This window comes from Spermophilus citellus (genome assembly GCF_964194105.1).
Source record: "Spermophilus citellus genome assembly, chromosome: 1".
Lineage (NCBI taxonomy): Eukaryota > Metazoa > Chordata > Mammalia > Rodentia > Sciuridae > Spermophilus > Spermophilus citellus.
Window position 1 is genome coordinate 13,268,123 of NC_138182.1, and position 23,230 is coordinate 13,291,352.

The 23,230-nt window shown below is 34.8% G+C and overlaps 1 protein-coding gene across 1 annotated transcript in view; it reads right to left on the bottom strand.

Annotated features, from left to right (window-relative positions):
* The window catches only part of IPO5 (importin 5), a 47,057-nt gene that overhangs the window by 11,638 nt on the left and 12,189 nt on the right, over positions 1-23,230 (bottom strand). The window contains exons 5-17 of the mRNA XM_081293376.1: positions 22,587-22,683; positions 22,295-22,399; positions 16,715-16,837; positions 16,504-16,624; positions 13,219-13,306; positions 10,828-10,934; positions 7,317-7,441; positions 7,136-7,225; positions 6,868-7,041; positions 4,004-4,222; positions 2,332-2,415; positions 527-659; positions 316-437 (exon numbers count right to left, since the gene is read on the bottom strand). Coding sequence (XP_081149502.1) covers positions 316-437; positions 527-659; positions 2,332-2,415; positions 4,004-4,222; positions 6,868-7,041; positions 7,136-7,225; positions 7,317-7,441; positions 10,828-10,934; positions 13,219-13,306; positions 16,504-16,624; positions 16,715-16,837; positions 22,295-22,399; positions 22,587-22,683 — 1,588 coding nt within the window. The remainder of the gene's footprint in view (positions 1-315; positions 438-526; positions 660-2,331; positions 2,416-4,003; positions 4,223-6,867; positions 7,042-7,135; positions 7,226-7,316; positions 7,442-10,827; positions 10,935-13,218; positions 13,307-16,503; positions 16,625-16,714; positions 16,838-22,294; positions 22,400-22,586; positions 22,684-23,230) is intronic.

Sequence of the window (23,230 nt, forward strand, 5' to 3'; positions counted from 1 at the left end):
AACTTATACTTTAATCCTTTTGTATCAGCTTTATAATACTCTAGGGACATAGCAATTAAGTCATTTTCATTCAAGTTGTTCACTGTTTCTACTATTAGAAATAGTATGAATAGCGAAAGGTTTAATTCACATGATTTTGTTCAGATAAAAATCCAGAAGTAAAAATGTTGGTCAAAAAATATCTACACTTTCTTTTTTAAGGAATATATTCTTGAATCTTTAAAATTATTTCTTTTCCAGATATTTATTAAAAACATTCCTATGAAAACTAGAGAGGATATAAATGAAGTTGAGTAACAATTATGAATCTCATACCAACATCTGGCAAGCAGTTGATTTTTCTTCCAGTCCTGCCGTTTTAATACCAAAACTTTGCTGATCTCCAAGGTTCACAAATTCCCAACCATCATCATCACTCATATTCTCCATGTCTTGGGCTATTAACAGGGAAGGAAACAAATGCTTATAAAAAATAATAGTAAAGGCAGAAATATTACAACTGATATGTCCTTGTGAAGACACTTACTATCTAAAAGGGCTACTTCAGGCTTAATTGAAGCTGTCTTCATTAAAGGCCCCATAACCACGGGAAGGTATTGCTGAAACTCTTTCCCAAGGATTTTGCACATTCTGGCCCATGCTGAGATCATGTAAGAGATCTAAGGAAAAAAATTAAAACAGATTTTAAAGTAATGGGTAAACAGAATATAATAAAGTTATTTCTCTATTTCACAGAGAATGTTTTCTTGATACGTTCATGGCACTTTAGTAAATGTAATTCCTAATGTTATGTATTAAAAAATGTTCTGAATCAATAATGAAATCCTGTGAACTCTCAACCCTGGGATATACGAAACAGCAGGCAAGGCTTATTTTTTTCCCTCAAGAGGCAATTATAATTAGTTTTCTTAGTATCTGCATCATCTGAATAAAACTAAATATGTCAACTCCTAGGCATGAGTTTTCTTTGAGGCAGAAACATTATCTGATATGACTTTCTATCTTTACTCCCTGGCTCCTCATTCATTAGACATTATTAAAACCAAAGAAACAAAATATCCTGTCTTTTTAGCTGTTATAATTTATGCTGTAAGTAGCTGGTTATAAAGACACCTCTGGGTTACCACTTTGTTCACCTGCACTTACCTGTTACCCATGGAATACAGTTCTCTATTTGCTTGCTTATTTATTGCACAGGTACAGATATACTTTCCACTTCTTTTTTAAATACCTTTAGTCATTTGTTTGCTTATTTATTTACTTACTTATTAATTAATTATGTGGTGCCCCAGCCCACTTCCCACTTCTAAAAAAATTTTTTTTCAATTATAAAATAAAGTCTACTCATTCCACAAATGTGTACTGGCTCTTTTCCACATGAAGTGTATTATGATTTTCTGATTCAAAGGTTAAGGCCACAGTTCTCACTACCCTCCTTGCAGTTGACTGTCCCACCAATATTCCTAATGTTAGCAATTTGCAAACTGTCCTTCTAGCCATTTACTTCTGTACACTCACAGATACAAAGATACAAGTATATTTATATACCACTTTAAAAACAAAGTAAATACAAAACAAAAACAGAACAAGCTTTCTTTGTAAAATGATATTTTCTTCTTTAAGCTATATGAAACAATTACATTGTGGCTGTGTAAAATAAAAATTTAATCCAACAATTAACGAGTGCCTTACGTATTTAGGCACTAAGAATACCTTTAAAATTATGACAGACATCTATGATGTTGCTGCAAGTGTTAAATGCCCACACTGAGAAAGAACTCTTGTAGAGGTGGAAAAATATGACTAGGACTTAGCCAGGCATATATGTTTGTGGTGGCAGGGGTTTCATCTAGGTTAATAGAATATGTGTGTCTACTCATGTGCAGAGAGAGGAGACTACAGGTTCTGAAATGGTCATGTTTCTGTAGTTATCTCTCCTGGTAGGGGAGACAAGTCATCTGGCATTCAAAGGGGTAAGAGACACTCAAGTGGAGATATTTAGTAAGGGGTGTTGACAAGTGAACCTTGATCTGCAGTCACAAGTATACAGAGGTAACCTGCAGCCATGAATGAATGCTACTGCTTCCAGGAGAGTGAGAAGGTAAGAGCTTTGCATAGAGCCCAAGAGCAACAAAACTTGAAAGAGTCAAAAGAAGCAGAAACATGTCACAACAGAGTAAGAAAACCCAACTCCAGAAGAACAGAAACCAGTGAAAAGAATCTCTGAAAATGTAACTCAAGAGAGCTATCATTCTTTTTTTAAGTACATTTAACCTTGCGCTGTCCCACAACTCATAAATGGATCAAGGTAAGGACAGGAATACTGCTTACCTGAGGATCATCATCTTCCATATCATTGAAATCTGTCTGTGTCTTCAACAATAGCTGCATCACATCTGAGGCATCCTGCATGAACTAGAGGAAAATCATTTACAGGTATTTAACAGTCCACAGCACCATTGTCGCTATCTAATTTTTTTTTTTTTATGTAATAACAAAACTTAAAAAAAAAAAATCTATCTTTTCTACATGGGTTAAAACTCCACAGATAAATGTTATACTGAAAAATTCTCATCTATATTAACAGATTTAATGCTCTTTCTGGGAAAACATACTTTCTCCTGAAGGACAAAGTAAACTGCAGTTTAAAAAGATACTTCTAATGGAATCAAGCTTTGGTCTACTGCTCACGTATTTCAAACAGTAGAATTTAATTCAAATCCGAAGGAAAATTTTAAATGGCTCCATAGAATTAACTCACAAAGATTTTATTTTGTAAATGATTTCATATAACCTGTGTAGTTCTGGCAATTTCCACTGTTATGACCAGGCAATGGCGTTTCAAAGCTAGATATACACAGTATAGAACATACAAATGTTTGGTTAGAATGGTCCCACAACTTAAAAGAAAAATTAAGCTAGGCATAGTAGAGCATGTCTGTAATACCAGCTACTTAGGAGGCTGAATTAGATGCCAGCCTGGGAAATTTAGTGAGATCCTGACTCAAAAAATAAAAGAGGGAGGGGCTGTGGCTCAGTGGCAGAGTGCTCACTTAGCATGTTCAATCCTCAGCACCACATAAAATGTAAAATAAAGACATTGTGTCCAACTAAAACTTATAAAATAAAAAAGGAGACAATGGGGTGGGAGGTGGGATGAGTGGAGGAACTTTGGATGGCATAAAGCGGAGGGAAGGAGGGGGCAAGAGGGTAGAAAAGATGGCTAAATGAGACAGATATCATTACCCTAGGTACATGTATGATTGCACATATGGTGTGACTCTATTCATGCACAACCAGAGAAGCTAAAAATTCTGCTCCATTTGTGTATAATGAATCAAAGAGCTTTCTACTGTCATGTATAACTGATGAGAATTAAAAAAAAAAAAAAAAAAAAAAAAAAAAAGAGGTATTAGGACAGTTCAGTGGTAAAGCATTCCCTGGAATCAATTCAATACCACACAAAAAGTAAAAGTTAATAATAATGCTGGTTTTGGAAAGGCAAAACAGAGAGGTTTCACGCTAAGTTCTGAGGATCAGAATGCAAAATGCCCATGACAGAAAAACTTTTGGATCAGTTTCGACAACTGAGATGTTGGCTGAGAATAAACACACTTGCCTAATGATTCTTGCTAATTATTTTATGAAGAGTTATATGCACATATAGACACTTGATGCTTTTGGATCACCAAGAAAACAAATGCAACATTTTTAAGTGGAACTAAACATGAGGATGTTGAACTACACAAACAATGTATGGTGGAAGAGAAGGGGGACAAACATATAACTGAGTTAAGAAAAATCCTTAATATTCACAAGTAAAAAAAAGCAGGCAACAATTTATTTATATAGGAAATTGGAGTAATGTTAAAAGAAAGATGAAACAAAAAACCCCAATTATCCAGAAAACCATTCACCAGAAGGAAAAACACTCCAGTTCACTCAGTGTCCACCCCACTGCCAAATTATATATAGTAAATTTAACATAATACAAGTCACTTACTTTTTCCTTCCCAACAGCCAGGCCAATGAGACTGATGCATTCAATAGTTTTCCCTCTCAAAAGTCTGAGTTCCTTTTGAACTGCATTCTCAACAATGTGCTTCAGTGATGGCATAAATAAATCATAGTAGGGGACAAACTTTTCTTCTGCAGTATCTGCAACTGATGCAATGGATGTCACAACTTGTTCCAAAACTAACTTGGTACCTTTCTGAATCAACTAGAAGAAAAACAAACAAAATAAATGAATTAAATGAAAATGAAACCACCACCAAACCAGAAATCATTTCAATTTGCTACTTCCTTCCAATTCTTGAAGGCTTCTCTGAATTATCTCTCCAAAGAGCAAGAAGGAAACTGTACATTTTGGAAGAAATTTCTATAAAAAAATTCATGTCGAACTATTTATGTGGCTTTCTCTCTCTTCTGTTAACAAAGAACACCTTGTTTTTGCTTTATCTCAAAAAAAACCAAACAAACAAACAAAAAAAACCCAACCAGCTGGTTCTAGAGTCCTAACCTTGACTCCACTTCAATTTTTAGTATCCATATACCTTAATGCTTTATTGTTCTTATCTTTTACTCACTGATTTCCACTATACTGTTATATTTTGTCCTGACCTATTATGTTTCTATGGAGAAAATTACTTCTTGGGGAATTCCTTTATTTTCTAATCAAACGCTCCTTGGAGGATCCCACTAAGGAATTCTGGTGCCCTCTCTGGCACACATTTCTCTTTCATGCTGAAGCTTAAGAAATGACACTGTTCCCTGTAGCAAAGGCCTACAACGTGCTCTAGCCTCCTAGGCTTGCAACAATGCTTCCTGGGTATCTGTAGCAGAGCCCATGCTGTCACCTTGCAAGTTTCTAAATAATTTCTGATTCGGAAATATCTGAGACCTAGCAAAAATTCTTCCCTTTCCTTCACCAATAAAAATTATACTCTCAGTAGAGCACTTCCCTTTGTATTACAAATTGTACCAAGCCTTAAAGAAGTTATCTTAACTCCCTTTCTTCTGCATTTCAGCATTTGCTATATTTAATGTCTTGAGCCCTCCTGCTACCCTCTTTTCAAACAACTCTGAACATTATCCTCCTCTTCACCTCATCTCAGCAAACTCCATCCTTCAGTCTTTAAAATACTGGACTCTTGAAGGAATGACAGGGAGACAGACTCTCCTCACACTGAAGCCCCCTCTATTCAAACCCAATTGTGAAGCTGTACTGGACCCAACTATTTGTGATTTACCAACCAAATTATGTGCCTTCAATGTGGGTCCATAGCTGAACATATTTTTAGTCTATTGTTCACTGGACACTGAAAACTCAGGTCTATTTGTAGACTCAGGTCTACTTTCTTTGCATTTTAATATAATCATTTCTCATTTTCCTCTTCTTTGACAGTGCTATGCAAATGGTAGTCTGTGAACTGTTACTAATCCACCCTAAGTATAGGAATTGAGGGTATCAGAAATGATTATAACAATGTGCTGATAAGTTCACATATATTGAATCCCATAAAAAACAGTCTTTTATTCTTTATTCCCTTAGAATTATTCATTTCACTTTTATAGCAAAAATCCATTTTTTTTCTACTTAACAACAAATTGGGCTTTGATCCTTGTTTTTCTTATCTGTGTCTTCTCTCACACCTGATAGTATACTCCTGGCACACCGCTATACTAAAATCACTCAACTATTTCAGCATACATCCCCCCTTACTTAGACTCTAGTTATGAACCAACTACTTGGATAATAAGCCTTATTTTAAAAATTCAAATTATTTACAGAAAAAAGGATTTTTTTTCCTATACAGTCTCAATTCTGTCACTCTGTAGAATAGTTAACACATTTTTACTTGCTTCTTATTATAGTTTGAATTTGGAATCTCCCCCAAAGGCTCATGCAGCAATATTCAGAGGCAGGGCTTTAGGAAAGTGATTGAATTATGAGAGCTCTGACCTTGTAAGTGAATTAAGGGCCCCAGTTGGATGAAGCATATCACTAGGAATACATCCTTAAAGGGTATATCATATCTCTAGCCTGTTCCTTCATTTCCCTCTCTGCTTTCCAGCCACCATGAGGTAGGTGGGCAGTTCTATTGTGAGTCTCTGCCTCATCACAGACCCAAGCAATGGAGCCAGCTGAACAGACTGAAACTGTGGCACAAAAAGACCTTTCTTCCTTTAAGTTGATTTTCAAAGACACTTTGTCACATATGAGAATTATCTATTTCCACCATCATCATCTATGCCTCCCGGACAATGATGGTGGGATGACCTTGCTTTCAACCTTCCCTCCACCTTTTATTTATGCCCCACAATGTTACCATATTCCTTACCTACTATGATGTTACCATTTGCTGAGCACAAAATAACAAAAAATGGTTCTTCAAACTTACATAGAACAAGTCAAGAAATTCTCCTCTTTTGCTTTCAAGGCAACTCACAACACCAATTTTACCTAACATTTAGGCTGTGTGTTTCAGTTTCAATACTGGCCTGTTCTCTGATTCAGCCTGAATTACTCTACCGAGAATAGTTTGGCTCTAACTTTCTATGTTGATAGTCTTACTGAAATCCCTCTTTCTCCAGGTCTTATCTAATAACTAACCTAAATTAATCTATAAATCTATAAAAAGATCTTAAAGAGAATCTGCTGGATGCAGTGGCACACACCTGTAATCTCAGCAGCTCTGGAAGCCAAGGCAGGAGGACCACACATTTAAAGCCAGCCTTAGTAACTTAGTGAAGCCCTAAGCAAATACTGTCTCAAAATAAAAAAAGAGCGGGGGAGGCAGCTCAGTTGTTAAATGCCTTTGGGTTTAATCCTGTACACCCCTGACACCCAATCTTAAAACTCACCTCTTGAAGTTTAAGTACCATAATAGAGTGCAGATGTTTCACTAAATTATCTAAGTATGGAATAAGTAGAGACTTGGGACAGTCTTCAGTAAAGTTTATGAGAGCAGCAGCTGCATGGGCCTGCACCCGTTGGTTGCCTTGGTCTTCCATGGTCTGGAGCAAAGCTGCAATCACCTGGGAAATGAAACCAAATAAATAGGCATATAATTTTAAATGCCAATCCCTCTTCTTACAGTTTGACTGGAGTATTTGAGGACTTGTTATTTACCTTTTCATGAAATTTCTTTTGGAAACCAGGTGCAAAATCTGTAGCCATCTGTCCCACAGCATTGCAGGCAGCATATCTTACTCTTGGATGCTGAAATATATTCCCTTGTATTAGTAAGGACAACAGGGTTCCATGTGAAACTACAGTTATGATTACAAATCAAGTATTTACTGGTACTTACAGGATCTTGAAGGAAAAGCAAAACAAAATTTACTATCTCATTTAGAATTCCTTCCATTTGCTGGTGGCACCCTTCGCCAATTGCAGATAAGGCCATCAATCCTGCATGCCGGTATTTCCAGTCAGCTACCAAAAAAAAATACATCCAAATGAATATTAATTAGATACTGCAAACATCATTCTGGAAGTGGAAAGTATGCAAATAACATTCTTATTTGGAAAATATCAAAACATTTTACACATTAGAAAAATGGACAGAAAAAGTGCCAGACTGGACTATTTCATTTGTAAGACTAGTTTTGTAACACCACTTTATTCCGAAAACTTTTCCATAAATTTACTGTAAGCAATAAATACCTGGATTTGTTGTCATACGTTGTTATTATTAAATACAGATTTATTGATTACTATGATCACATTACTTTAAATTTAAAGTAAAGAATTTAAAGAATTTTTATTGAAACTTATTTGTATTCTAATAGTAACAACGGCTATTTGCTTTTAGGTTAATAGAATATTAACTAAACAATACTTATTTTACTGGCCTCTACTATTTTAGTATAATTTTTCCTCTCATTTCTAAATATTTCTATTTACTATAAAACAGTCATAACAAGCTATGCTTCTTCCAATTTGTTGTGTAACAAAGCAAGATAAATAAAACATAGGTCATGGTCTGAGTATACGGACAGCAACAATGGTTCTCAAACTGGGACCCCAAACTCCCAAAATTCCCCAATGTCCTTTCTGGGGTTGGGGGTAATTCATTAGGTCAAACTGACAAAAATTTAGCTAATCTATTTAAAAGTATTTACAAAAATGCAAGTCTTTTGTGCTATTTTGGTGGTGGTGGGATGGACAGTCATTCTTAATAGTAATGCTATTTCTGTTAGTATTTCTGTGATGAGCTTTTCATTTTTAAATGAATATTCACATAATATTAACAGTATGTATATTTCCAATTACTCCATATACTTTTTTTTTTTTTTTTTTTTGGGGAGGGTAGGGTGGGGGATGGAGATTGAACTCAGGGGCACTAAGCCACATCCTAAGCCTTATTTAGAGACAGGGTCTGAGTTTCTTAGTGCCTCACTTTTGCCAAGGATGGCTTTGAACTCAGGATTCTTCTGTGTCAGCCTCCCGTGCTGCCACTGGGCCCGGCTAACTCTATATACTATTAAGTCAAGAAATCTCAAATGAGCAATAAACTCAGGAAGAGAACATGTGAACATGTGATACTAATCTTTACATACTAAACATTAAAGAAGAAAGGCCAATGTACAACACTTAATGATCTAGAAAGCTATCCATATTTAATTCAGAGAATCTGAATATAATCTTATTTATTTCCAATGTATGGAATTATGGAAGTATGTTTAGCAGGAATGTGATGGCACTGGTAAGAGGATAAAAACTTTACTGTTTATTATTTAAAGCAAAAGCAACAAATCTTTTTGAAATAAAGTAGCATATGGTAAAGAAAGAATATATTTAGAGAAGGAAAAAAAAATAGAATGCTGTGGCCAGGCATGATGGTGAACAACTGTAATCCCAATGGCTTAGGAGGCTGAGACAGGAGAATCACATGAGTTCAAAGCCAGCCTCAGCAACTCAGTAAGACCCTGTCTCTAAATAAAAGATAGAAAAGGGTGATTAAGCACCTCTGGGTTAAATCCCTGGTACCAATTAAAAAAAAAAAAAAAAGAAAAAGACTGTTGTATAGAAAAAAATGTTATGTAAATGATTCTTCCACAGCATTAATTACTATATTATTTTCAAACTAGAAAATATGTATAATTTTTCCACTATTAAAGCATTTTTCACATATATAAAATAAATTCCAGTCTCCAGCCTGGGTGTAGGGCAATTATTATTTTCCCATTGTATAGTCAGAAAACTGAGATGCAGAAGACTTGTTAAAAGCCTTACACTTAGCAAACAACAAAGTTTTACTAAGAGTTCACAGCCAGTGTGATGGTGCATGCCCATAATCTAGTGAGCTATAATAGACAAACTCTTTAACTACAAATCACAACCACAGTCACAATAAATCCACTTGAAGAACTGTGTCAATCAATAGAGAAACAGAAAACTGTTGACCTTATGCAATTTTTCACTGTCTTTGGGCTTAATTTTCTTCATCTTAAAAATGAAAAGGCCGGGGCTGGCGATACAGCTCATTTGACAGAGTGCTTGCCTTGCATGCACAAAGTCCTGGGTTCACTCCCCAGCACCACAAGAGTGGGGGGAGGGGTGCGCAGAGAGAAAAGGCTAGATTTATTCTTTCTAACAGCTCCTATAGGTCAAGCAATGTGTGTCTTTTTTTTTCCCCTACCTATCCCTTTGGGAAAAGATTCTCTATAAGATGGGACTGGGGTGGAGACTACTTTCCAGACCCAGAATCAGAATCACATCTTTAAAAAGAGGCAATGGTTTTTGACCATGCCTTTTTTGGGATAAGAAAGAATCTTAAAGGATAAGAAACTAGGTGAATATCATAAGAGCAGTAGTACTCAATCATTCAAAGCTGCTATTATTACTGAATCTTACAAATTTAGGATTCCATAATCCTAAGGGTGGAGGCAGAGAATATGCTCAGCATACGGGAGACCTAGAATTCAATTCTTAGCATTAATAACTAATTAATAAAATTAATAAAAATAAGATCCTTTAGCTATGGTTTAACTCTCATTGCCTGGCTCTTGCAATCTATTCCATGTAGATAAAATACTCATATACAGTGTCCTAGGAATGTAGCTTTCTAGGCACAACCTATAGCATCATAAAAACAAAACAAATACTCATAAAAGATAAGCCAGGACTTCTGTAGAAAAATGTTGGCATTAGCATTACTTATAATCAACAAATCTATATTTGAAAGGGATTGTTGAATGCTATGTGACTATTAAAAAAATGAGGCAGACTGTTACATGGTGATATGATAAAATGTTGAACAAAAGTTTAGTTAAGTACTCTGTATCCATATTACATATTTACATTAAAAACATCACACACATAAATAAATGAAATCAGAAGTCTCAGAGAACTAACAACAACCGCCATTTCTGAATATGAAGTAAAGGACTTAAATTAAAATACATCAAGCAGGTTAACTTTGCAATTAAAAACAACCCCACAAATTAAAATAAAACATACACTTATCTTTGGTATTGATAAAAACTACAGGTATAAGGGCTGACAACTAACACAGTATTACATGTAAATAATCTAAATATTTCTGACTACAGAGTTAATCATAATTTCCTTTAGATTTTACATACTTTTTTCTAAACACTGATGCCAATTTTGTGAAGAGAAAACTGAATAATTGTTTCAGTACTGAGAAAAATATTCTTTAGCTAGTGACTGAATGTTCCCAAAAATGACTAAATAAAAATTTCATCAGAAGAATACGAGAATTAGGTTAAATATTCCACAAACGCCACTTGTTAAGAATTTAACATTTAGAAAGACTCATTCTACTATGGTAGCATTTGAAGCAGATAGCTTACGGTTTTGAAGCATTTGCATAATGTGTTCCTTGATCATTGGCAGAACAAGCTTTCCACCAAGTCCACAAGCCATCCGGTCTAAAGCGCTCTCGCCAGCAACTGCATTGCTAGATACACAAACAAAATAATGTAATCAAAGACACACAAAAAATGTTGCACTGTACATACTTCTATCCATGTTTTTAAACTGGGACTGAGAAAGAACTCAAGCAGTCTTTTGCATGTGATATTGAAGTTGAATATTAGAAACCCTACAACTTAAAAAAAAAAAAACAGAGGACGGGGCAAGCATAAATAAAAACTTTGATCATGCTCTACCATGATACTTTTTAATAAAAGTCTTCTGTCTTGCTGGGTACAAATAGCATACCTGTTTGGCAGGCAGAGGCAGTTCAAAGTCAGCCTCAACAATTATGAAGGCTCTAAGCAACTGAGTGAGACCCTGTCTCAAAAAAACAAATAAAAAGGGCTAGAGATGTGGCTCAGTGGTTAAGTGTCCCTGGGTTCAATCCCTAATTACCACCCGCCTCCCCCCAAAAAATCCTGTCTGAATCTTTTTCAGAATTCAGAGATAAAAGTGGGAGGTTGATGAACCTTGTGTATCTCCCTTCCTAAAGATATCCTTCAAACACAGGATTGTCCACCTCTCAATATTAACTTATTACTCATCTTTAAAGGAATACAAAGTGCACAGGTGCAACTGTTTTCACTGAAAAGATCAAGGCACAGAAGCATCTGTACATTTATTCTGCTCACAGCTGCCAAGACTAATAGTATTTTGTCATATGCATAATCTTTAATTGTTCTGTGAAGTTTACAAAACTACAAAGATAAAATTATAAATAATAAAAGTTTTTATTATATAAAATAATCTTTACAATAGGACTTTGGACATAAAATTTTTTATTTTGAAAATATATTTATGATCTGCCTATTCACAGATAAGAAAACCTTATCCATTAAATCCAGAAAAACGTTTTGTAAGCTTAATGTAAATTTAAATATCATTTACAAGGCAAATTAGAAGACAGGTAGCAGCATGTTATGGTAATTGAACCAGAGAAGGAAAATATTTAACCTGTCTTCCCTTTAGCCTAATGAAGGTTTACTTTCATACACTTCAAAACAGTACTGAAGCCAGAAATTAGTCTTGAGTTCAACAACGTGATTAAGCCTCAAAAAATGCAGCATGCATATTGTTGTATCGTGTGCATGTATGAATGTGTAACAGCAAGTTCCATTAGTATGTACAACTATAATGCACCAATAAAAAGTGGGAAAAATGCAGCAAATATTCTGCAAGCCAAATATTTGAGTGAAAGAGGGGGGAGAGAGAGAATTTTTTTTTAAAAATATTTATTTTTTAGTTCTCGGCGGACACAACATCTTTGTTGGTATGTGGTGCTGAGGATAGAACCCGGGCCGCACGCATGCCAGGCGAGCGCGCTGCCGCTTGAGCCACATCCCCAGCCCTAAGCCAAATATTTTAAAAAATTTTTATCTTGGTTAATTTAGCATCTTATCATGTACCAGTCTTTTGGGAAAATAATTCAAGTTCTTTATAAGAAAGGTATTAGAATGATGCACTAGGAAGAACAAGAAGAAAACTAATATTAAACTTCAGCTTACTAACTGGCTATGTAACCCTGGACAAATAACTCATCTTCACTCTTTGACTTCTGCCATCTATAATATATATTAGGGACTACTGAAAAAAATCAAGTGGCAGGCAATTCAGGAGGGTTAGGAAGGAAGATCACGAGTGTTTAAGATCAGCCTCAGGGATTAAGCAAGACCTGTCTCAAAAAATAGAAAGGGATGGGGATGTAGCTCAGTGGGGTAAAGGTTTCTAGGGTTCAACCCCCAGTAAGTGCTCCCTCCAAAAAAAGAAATTAAAACAACAGAATTTGAAGTGCTTTTTCATATGTCAGGTATCATCATCAGTAATGCACAGCAAATACAGATTTTGGTTCACTTTTCCATAGGAATTTAGATTCATGGGACCTACCTAAGCTAAAACATGCCAGTACCACACAGTATTACTGTCACTCGGTATACATGTGGTACATTTTGCGTTTCTAGTTTTTTCAAAAAAGATAACTCTCTTTGTTGTTATATGTAGCTTTCCTGATTATTTATAGAATACAGCTTTATGTACTATTTATAATTAAAATAAACCATGTCTTAAGAACTTTCATTAAACATTAATTTCAAATTACATTAAGAAAAATAAATAAAATACAATTTGGAAAATGTTATTCAGAAATGCATACAACAGAAAGGCAAAGTGTCCCATATTCCAAATTTAGAAGTTTAACAGCATCCAGTGGTAGCCCCAAAGCTCTCACTACCACCCTAGACCCAGCTCCACCCAGTAATCGATGTGATTACCTATCAAAATCATCATCTTCTAGTTCATCAGCATTTGCCCAGTCCTCATCTTCTTCGAGATCAACCATCATTGCTAACATCTGAGGAACTAAAGTGAAGAATTATTTCATTCCTGAAGACTGTGGCTTTTATTACTTTGTCAGTATCACCATTTTTAAATAAGAATTTTAACTTAAGTTTTACTTTGCCTTTAAGAAGAGTTAAGATAAAACAAATATAATAGGCCCTCTGCATCCACAGGTTATTCATCAGTGGGTTTTAACCAAACTCAGAAAAAAAATATTCAGGGCTGATGGGGGGACTGCCTGTACTAAAATTTGTACCACTTGTCATATTCCTTGAACAATACATTTTAACAATAATTTACATAACATTTTTATTACATTAGGTATAAGTAATCTAAAAAAGGCTAAAAGTGAAAGGATATGAGGTTACATGTAGTTATTATGCCATTTTATAAGAGATTTCAGCATTATGAAATTTGGTATCTACAAGAGGTCCTAGTATTAATTGTCCCCAGATACTGAGACAACTATATTTGTCTGTTCCCCAAAAAGTTGACTTCTTGTGATAATTGCTTTGGATCTTATTTTTTTCCTTTAAAGTAACAAAAATGACATTTAAAAAATTTTTTAAAAGTCAAGATTAACCAATTATGTCCCATCATCCTATATAAAGAACACCTAATAGAAACCTATGAAAAATTTTTAAGAAATCTTTAAAAAAATTGCTCCATTTAAGTTTTTATAGGCATTCTATAGATTAAATGGGACATAATGGATTAGGGAAAACAGTCAAATTTCCTCTGAACTTCCTACTGCAGTCTCTCATATCCCATAACAAAATGAATGTTTCATTCCTAATTTTTATACTTGAATCTATACATAAAATTATAGTACTCTTCTAATTTTAAAAATATGATAAATGGCTTCATGTTTGCACTTTTTGGAAATCTGTTTTTCAACAATCATGGATTTCACAGAATTCTATTATACCAACAAACTACCTATTGTCCTGCTGAACATTTTGTTTCCAGTTTTCTTCCCACTTGGAAAAATTAATTTGATGAGATTATTACGTATATCTCCTCCTTGACAAGTTATGAATCTAAATACGAAGTTAATAGTACGAAAATCAAACTGCTTTCCACAGTACTTGCATAAACTTCCACTGTTATCAGATGAAGAGAGGGCCTGTCTTGTTTCACAAAAATGTGTGAAGTGCCCTGGAGCTAGAGAGTAAGAGGCCTGTTGGCTCCACACCTTTCAACACTTGACAAGTTGTACTCCACGACTACACTTGTTCAATTGGGGCTCAACAGTGCTCATTAACTATGTCAGAGTTATCTTTTGTGAATTTCCTCTTCTTAGCCTTTATCTATTTTCAATATACCAAAATTTTGTTGACTGTGCACACTGTAATTATTTTCTCCCAGTTTGTGGGTTTTTATTTTCATGTATCATGTATTGACCTAATCCAAAAAATCTGTTTTGTATCTATGGATTGTGACTCAGTCTTAAAAAAAAAAAAAAAATAGTTCTTCATTATTAAACTTTACTTGTGAAATGTACCAGTAATATTGAGACCTTTCATCCACCCCAAATTATTACGTTATCTGGAATTGGGATATTTTTTCCTACTAAAAATAACTACTTAACCCAACCATATTTGGTGAATTTCCTTTTAATTCAACTTTGTTTCCATGTGCATGATTTGCTCCTACTCTCTCTACTCTATTCATTTCTACTGTCTGTACCAGTACTATCAATGAATTCTAAATTCTTAAGTCTTGATAAGGCAAGAGCTCAAATACTTTCATCAAAATCAGCTTTGCTTATGAATTGAAATGCATTCTGCTGTCATGCATGACAACGTGAGAACAAACTAATTAATTAAAAAATCAACTTTGCTGCTCTGGGAGCTATATTCTTTCACAAAAATCTTAAGGTCAACTTTATTAGGATTTTGACTAAAATAATATTGGATTTATAGGGTGACTGAGGAAAACTGATGTTTAGTTCTATTAGTCTTTTAATGTCACTTGATTTTTTTCCCCACAAAGGTCTTATACTTTTTAATTTATTCTTAGGTATTAGCAAGTCATGCCTACACTACGTGATCTTTCTTAGTAAATTTTCTAAGTGATTCTTATTAGTTCATATGCACACTATTATTTTTGGTTTTGTTGTTTTCTTGAGGTCCTGAGAATTGAACCTAGGGCCTTGTCCATTCCAGGCAAGCACCCTAACCACAGAACTATAGCCAGAGCTCAACTTTAAAATAATCAGTTCTAACAATTTTTTTTTATTTTATCTTTTTGTAGACACAGCCTACAAAGAAACAATATTTATCATTTTTTGCCAATACTTATAATTTTTTTTGGTAGTTGTAGATGGACAGAATGCCTTTATTTATTTTTATGTGGTGCTAAAGATCAAACCCAGTACCTCACACATGCTAGGCAAGCACTCTGCCACTGAGCTACAGCCCTAGCCCTACTTGCGTTATCTTGACAATGTCTGGAACTGTCAGCACAACAGAAACAGTGATAGTGGGAATACTTTTCTGTTCCTATCTTTAATGGGAAAGTTTCTAAAATTCTAATCGCTACTTCTTTGTAAAATAAAAGGTAGGTGCCACTACAAAAACCAAAAAAACCAACAAAACAAAACAAAACAAAAAAAACAACCTTGGTGATGTATTTTCTAAACTAATGGTTCAGATACCAATTAGCACAGAAATAGCTAGGTCAGAAACCATCAATTCAGTTTGTAAATCTGTATCCTAGACACAATAAACATAGTATTTCCACAGTACAACAGTCATGTAAATTTCTCCGCCAAAGAGTATAAACAAAGCAACATAATATAGTAAAGAGAGCTCTGATCAGTGTTAGATTTGTGTTCTAATCTTATCTTCACTTTAAATACCACAATTAAGTTATCTCAGTTTTCAGCTTTCTATTAGATGTCTAGATATTCTCTGATTACATTTAATTCTATTGACTTTGTTCAATATTTTAACATATAAATGGTAGTCTATCACACTGTTCACTATAGCAATTTTACTTAGCAGGCTTTCTATGGGTCTGCAGTCTCTAAAAAAATAGCCGTAACAGTGGGTCCATGCATACACATATAAAGATCTACTTCCCTAGCTTCATCTGATTTTTAAAAGACATCCATTATATTCTCAAATAAATCTGAGAAATCACATAATCCTTAGTACATTAATCCAATAATTTCGCCACATTACACACAAACTGTTTGAAGACCTCTGACTTACTTGTCTGAGCAACAATATTAGTATGTTTTCTTAACATAGCAGCTGCAGTCTCTGAGAGTGTCACGATCACTTCAAGGGCAAGCTGGCGCTGCATGTTGTTGAGGCTTGTGTCTCCACACAACTACAAAGACGACGTATTGGTATACATTTAATAATTTAGGTTGTTACTTGAAAATAATAAGCACAATATTTACTGAGCTGTTTAATTTACCTTTAGACTTAGTTGTAGAGTTGCTTCCAAGTGAGGACGCAAATACTTTGGAACAGTATCTGCAATCTCAACGAGAGACTTTAAGACTGAATCATCATTCTGGTAGCACGAATCATTTACAGCCTAGAAAAGATAAAACAGAAAAAAGTCTCTGTTCAAGACTCATTTTATGCCTACTTAACCAAAACATCCCCCCAAAGGCAGCCAATAGCAGAATAATATTACTAAACCTTTCCCCCCACCAAATAATTTAACAATCTATATTAGGCAAATGTTCTACACATACACACACCCTTGTTTTGAGGACTGTTAACTAGAAACAAAAAACATTTAAACCTGAGCCAAAGGAAATACAAATCAAAGCTGCAATAAAATATCATATCAACCCATATAGACTGGCTATTATCAAAGTGAAAAAATAATAAATCTGGTAAGGATGTGGAAAAGGGGGAACTGTAAGTTAGTATAGCCATTTATGGGAAACTGTATAGAGATTCTTCAAAAACTAGAAATAGAACTACTATATAATCCAGCATTCCAATTATCCTGTGTGTGTATATACACAAAGGAATTAAAATCAGTATGTTGAAGACACATCTGCACTTGTGAATTACAACATCATTTGTAATAGCAAAGAATCAACCTAGGTGTCCATTGACAGATGAATGGATAAAGAAAATGTGTTATATATACACAATGAAACATTCAGTCATAAAAAAGAATTTCTATCATCTGCAGTAACACTGATGAAAAATATTATGTTAAATTAAAATAGGTGAACAAGACAAACACTACATATTCTCACTTATATGTGGGAGTTGAAAAAAAAAAGTTGATTTTCCTTGTGTACCAGGCCCAAGGCCCAGAGTTTTATCCCAGCACCAGCAAAAAAAAAAAAAAAAAAAAAAAAAAAAGTGTCAAAGTAGAGAATAGTGGTTACCAGAAATGTGTGGGGGGAAGGGATGAAGAGAGAGTGGTTAATGTGTATAGGGGTATAGATGGAGTGGAGGAATAATTTCTAATTTTGTATAGCACAGTAGAATAACTACAGTAGATAACATTCAATGACATATTTTATTTCAAAATAGCTAGAGAGTATTTTGAATGTTCTTAGTGCAAAGAAATAATCAATGTCTAAGATGCCAGATATGCCAATTATCCTGATTTGATCATTACACACTGTATACAGGTACTGAAATATGACTGTACCCTATAAATATGTGCAATTACAATATGTCAACTAAAAATAAATATGTATTAAGATAACCCAAGTCAAATTAAAACCAATAAAACTATAATAACTACAACAAAGACTGAAGGCTGTTAGGGGATTATTTTTAAATAACCAAATATCTCTTTATTCTGTCTTTTCTATATTCATGTCCCAGTCTTTTTCATACATACAGTAAATACTAGATCCTATGATATGCATTAAAGTGTTCAACATTACCCATTTTATTTTTCATTGATACTAAGTTTGGTCTCTGGGGTACTTGGGCATTTTTTTTTTAAGAGAGTGGGGGGGGGAGAGATAATTTTTTTAATATTTATTTTTTAGTTACCGGCAGACACAACACCTTTGTTTTGTATGTGGTGCTGAGGATCGAACCTGGGCCGCACGCATGCCAGACGAGCGTGCTACCACTTGAGCCACATCCCCAGCCCCCATTTTTTTTTTAATCTACCATTATTCCAAAGGAATAAAAATTTCTGGAATTAGGTATAAAAAGAGTAACACGACTTTAGGTGATAAAGTACCAAATAATAACATACTTTTTTTTTTTTTTTTTGAGAGAGAGAGAGAGAGAGAGAGAGAAGAAGAAGAAGAAGAAGAAGAAGAAGAAGAAGAAGAAGAAGAAGAGGAGAAGAGAGAGAGAGAGAATTTTTCTTTAATATTTATTTTTTTAATTTTCGGCAGACACATCTTTGTTGTATGTGGTGCTGAGGATCGAACCCGGGCCATATGCATGCCAGGCAAGCGCGCTACCGTTTGAGCCACATCCCCAGCCTGATAACATATTACACTAAAGTTTTATAATAGACTTAAAATATCTTTTCAGTATGACAACCTGGGGAGAAAAGTCAATAAATTCTATTAGTATCTTTTTATCACACGAAAATCATCTGATGCCTTACATCCTAATGTAATGGTTCTAAACAGAGCTAATGATGAGAAAAGGCCAGGGATACTGACACAAAAGCTTAGAGGGATTCATACAATCTTTTCATCATGCAACTCACATGATCACAAATGTCAAATATTTATAAAAATGATAAACTATGATCTGAATCTAGAAATTCTTAGAGTCACAGATCATTTTTTGCCTGGTTTTAATGTACAGTTGACTATTTGTACAGTGAACCAAACAAGGATCAAATATACATGGAAAAAATTCGCATTTGTATGAACTTGTATAACTTTTTCCTTGTTATTATTTTCTAAATCAATAGAGCATAACACCTATGTATAAGCATTTATCCCTTATTAGGTATTCTAAGTAACAAAGAGAAATTGAAGTATATAAGAGGATATGCGTAGGTACATACAAATACTATGTGATTTTATACAAGGGACTTGGGTATTTAGATTTTGGTATTGGCAATAACCTGAGGATACAGAGGGATGACTATATAGTGACACTTCTCCCCAATGTAACTACTGTATAAACTGTGGCACTGCAGAATGGATACTTTGTTTCAGAAATCTAGAACTTCATTACTTCACATAATCAATAGTAAGAGTAGGGTTTTTTTTTTCTTTGCCTCCCGTTATTCTATTTTTCTTTATTATTTAAAGGTTCATCTGTTTTTACAGTGTTGGGGGCGGATGAACTCAAGGGCACTGGATGACCCAACAAGATCCACAGACACTGTTGGTTTTTTTGGTTTTGTTTTGGAAAAGGGGTCTCTTGCTGGGTTACCCAGGCTTGCCTTGAACTTGGGATCCTGTGGCTTCGGCTTCTGAAGAATGGGCTGTCAAGTGTACAGATGTGTGCTGCTCTGCTCAGCTGACACAATACTTTAAAATGTGCTTCTTTGCCTAATAACAATATTGATTGTTATGTAATTTTTTCTTCTGTTTTCTTTTTGGGTGCTGGAGATTGAAACCAGCCCTTTTTATTTTATTTTTATTCTATTACCACTACTACTAGTATTCTACTTACTACTACTGCTGCTACTATTAATTTTTGACACAGTGCCTTGATCAGTTAATAAGGATCTCACTAAATTGCTGAAGCTGGCTTTGAACTTGGGATGCTTCTGCTCACCTCAGCCTCCCAAGACAGGCAAGGGCCACCATGCCTGACCTCTAGCTTACTTTCATGGTATTCAGAGAAGACATGTGGTGCGATTTCATCCTTTAGACTTTGTTGAGATTTGGTTTATGTTCCCTTTTATGGTCAACTTTGGTAAACATTTCATATTCACTCCAAAAGAATGCATACTGTGTAGTTGTGGCATTGCAGTGTTCAGAACATGCCCATTAGGTGAAGGTTGTTCATGATGTAGCTCCACTGTCCTTTGTTTCTATTTATTTATTGCCTACTTCATAAGCTGCTAAGGAATGAGTGCTCTCATCTCCTTGCCATAATTGATTTGTCCATCTTTCATTTTAATTCTGTCTGGTTTTCATGTATGTATTTTGAGTTTATTTAACTAGTTGAAAACTAGCTTGTTTATGCTTTCTGAAAGATTTAACTGTTATTATTGCGTATGTCCCTCCTACACCTGGCAGTGTATGCCTTGTGTATACCTTGAAGTCAGACTGAAAATAAATGAATGACTGGGTACAGCGGCATATGCCTGTCATCCCAGTGGCTCTCGGGAGGCTGAGGCAGGAGGATCGAAAAGCCAGCATCAGTTTTGTGAGACACAAGCAACTCAGTTAGACCCTGTCTCTAAATAAAATACAAAATAGGGCTGGGGGATGTGGCTCAGTGGGTGAGTGCCCCTGAGTTCAATCCCTGGCTACCCCCCTCCCCCAATAAGTAAATAAATACCTTTATTTTGTTTATTTAGGTTTTTTTTTGTTTGTTTTGTTTTTTATGTGGTGCTGGGATTGAACCCAGTGTCTCATGCATACTAGGTAAGTGCTCTACCACTGAACCACAACACCAGACTGAGAACACCATTTAGTGCTCTTGCTCAGACTGTGGTCTCATTAATTATCCCCTTCAGTTTGGTCTCTCTTTATGTGTCTGGGAGATAGCTTCAGAGAAGTCTTCATGACTCCATGGGGACAATTTTCATTTTCTGCTCAGAATGTGTCTATTTCCCTCTCCCCATGTTCATCTGACTGCTTCCTTCTCTCTCTCTCTCTCTCCTCCCTCCCTTCCCTGTTTTTCTCACTTGTAATCCTAGAATGTAATCCCAGGATGACTACAGGGGTCTTCAACAGGCTGCTCCAAATGCAGCCTCAGTCTTTAAGGGGAGGACAGAGATTGGGTGTATTTAGGGCTAACAAACATTGGCTACACTGCTAGTTTTTACATGAACACTGCCTACTATGTGCAGACAGATAAAAATGAAGATAGAGATGGCAAGCTTTCTCCAGCTTAAGTTGACCCAGAGCATGTGGTGTTTATGTTTTAGTCTAGGTCAGGAGCCTGTGCTTTTTTAGCCAAGGCAGCCTCTCTTGGAGCCCTGTTACAGCTTCTTATTACCAATTGTCTAAATGTACAATTTCGGTCTGTTACCAAATATAAAATGACTTGTGGTTTAAGAAAATGCTTATTTCTTAGAAATAAATAACAAACAACAGCAAAAAGAAAAAGAAAAAAGAAAATAGTAAGAGTAGGGGCTGGGGTTGTAGCTCAGTAGTAAAGTGCTTGCCTAGCATATGAGGCATTGGGTTCAATCCTCAGCATATTAAAAAAAATAACTAAATAAAATAAAGGTATTGTGTCCATTAAGAACTATATATAAAAATATATAAAATAGAGCAGTATTGCATGGTATTTGACTTACCAATGATACCTCCCCTGTTTAGCTACTGCATTTGTATATATCACTTAGAAATCACTTACTCCACTTTGAATTTTAGTAATGTTTCAGCATTTTATATCTGGAAAAGTACACCATTTTATTATACATTACTTTTTATTTCCTTGTATTTAATTTTAGCCATATATTGGTATTTAAAAATATACATGAGTTTTACTTCTTATGCGTTTCATTTTAGAATAAAATATGGGAAGTAGCAAAAATCTGTCAAAACAACAGTTTGGAGTTTTGAAAAGTTAAGAATCACTACTCTACCTTATCCAACATTATTTTGCTGATTTAGGCAGGAAGGTATCCTTAAAACATTAACTTGTCCTTGAGTACTAATAATGTAGTTTTAATAACAAACTACTTAATTTACAATGTACTCTTATAGGGACCAGTGTTACGATCCTGTAGTTTGATTTGTGATACTACCACTTACTACACTGTAAGACTTGTATGAGCATATAATAGGCAATGAATATTTACTTAATAAATGAACAAATATACCTCAAAACCGTAAAGAAAACTTGAAACTAATGAATATCAATATGGAATGTAATTATTATTTATTCTATACTATTTGTTTTTTACCTGTAAGAATCCGGGTAACAAATCTGCAAAATGTTTGAACAGAGCAACATTATGCTCATTTGCAAGTATGAATGCAGCAGTAGCTCTAGCAGATAATGTCCTGATCTAAAATGAAGAGAGTAAAAGAGGACAAACATGAGAAACTTTTTTGATATATTCAAGGTCAAGATTTTTTTTTTTTAAACTCAGGATGAAATTATTTTCAGTAAAACTAGCACTTACAATCTTCTACTACATAATTTCACAAGGTGGATTAACTTAGATGTTAAGTAATGGAATTGAAATCATTTACCGATGGATGTTCCTGATCTTGCATACACTGAACTAACATCCGTTTGATGACGTCTAAATAGTGCTGCTGCTGGTTCCCAAAAATTCCAGGGAAGTTCCTGAGAAATGATCCAAAAATACTCTTTAAAATTACATTTTATCCTTGTAAAGTGTGAGTAAGAATCTCTAATGAACTGTTCACCTGGCTCAAAACATGCATTAATGTTTAGGCCAAATATATACACGTGCTCTAAGGAATTCTCTTTCTGGGTTGAGTGAATGGAAGCAAACACAGCAAAAGCTTGAACTGGGTATACAGATTACTCAGCAGCCTATTTCCAGCCCATGCTTTATCTTTACCACTATGTCGCAGCTGGAAACTGACCTGAAACATAGGATGGGACAAGAGCAAACGGTTTCAGATGGTATCTATAGTAATCATGCTTTCTGACCATCTGTTCCTAGTCTTAGTGACCAGGGAATTCAAGATCTATTTTACTTTTAAATGTAGTAAACAAGTCAATTGAATGCTTTTCATTCTTTCTATAATCTGAATTACTTAAATAAGCAAAACATTGTGATATTTTAACAAACTTCTCTAAATAATATACAAAATAATATACACTTGACAACTGAAGTAGAAAATGATGACTAAAAGCTATACAT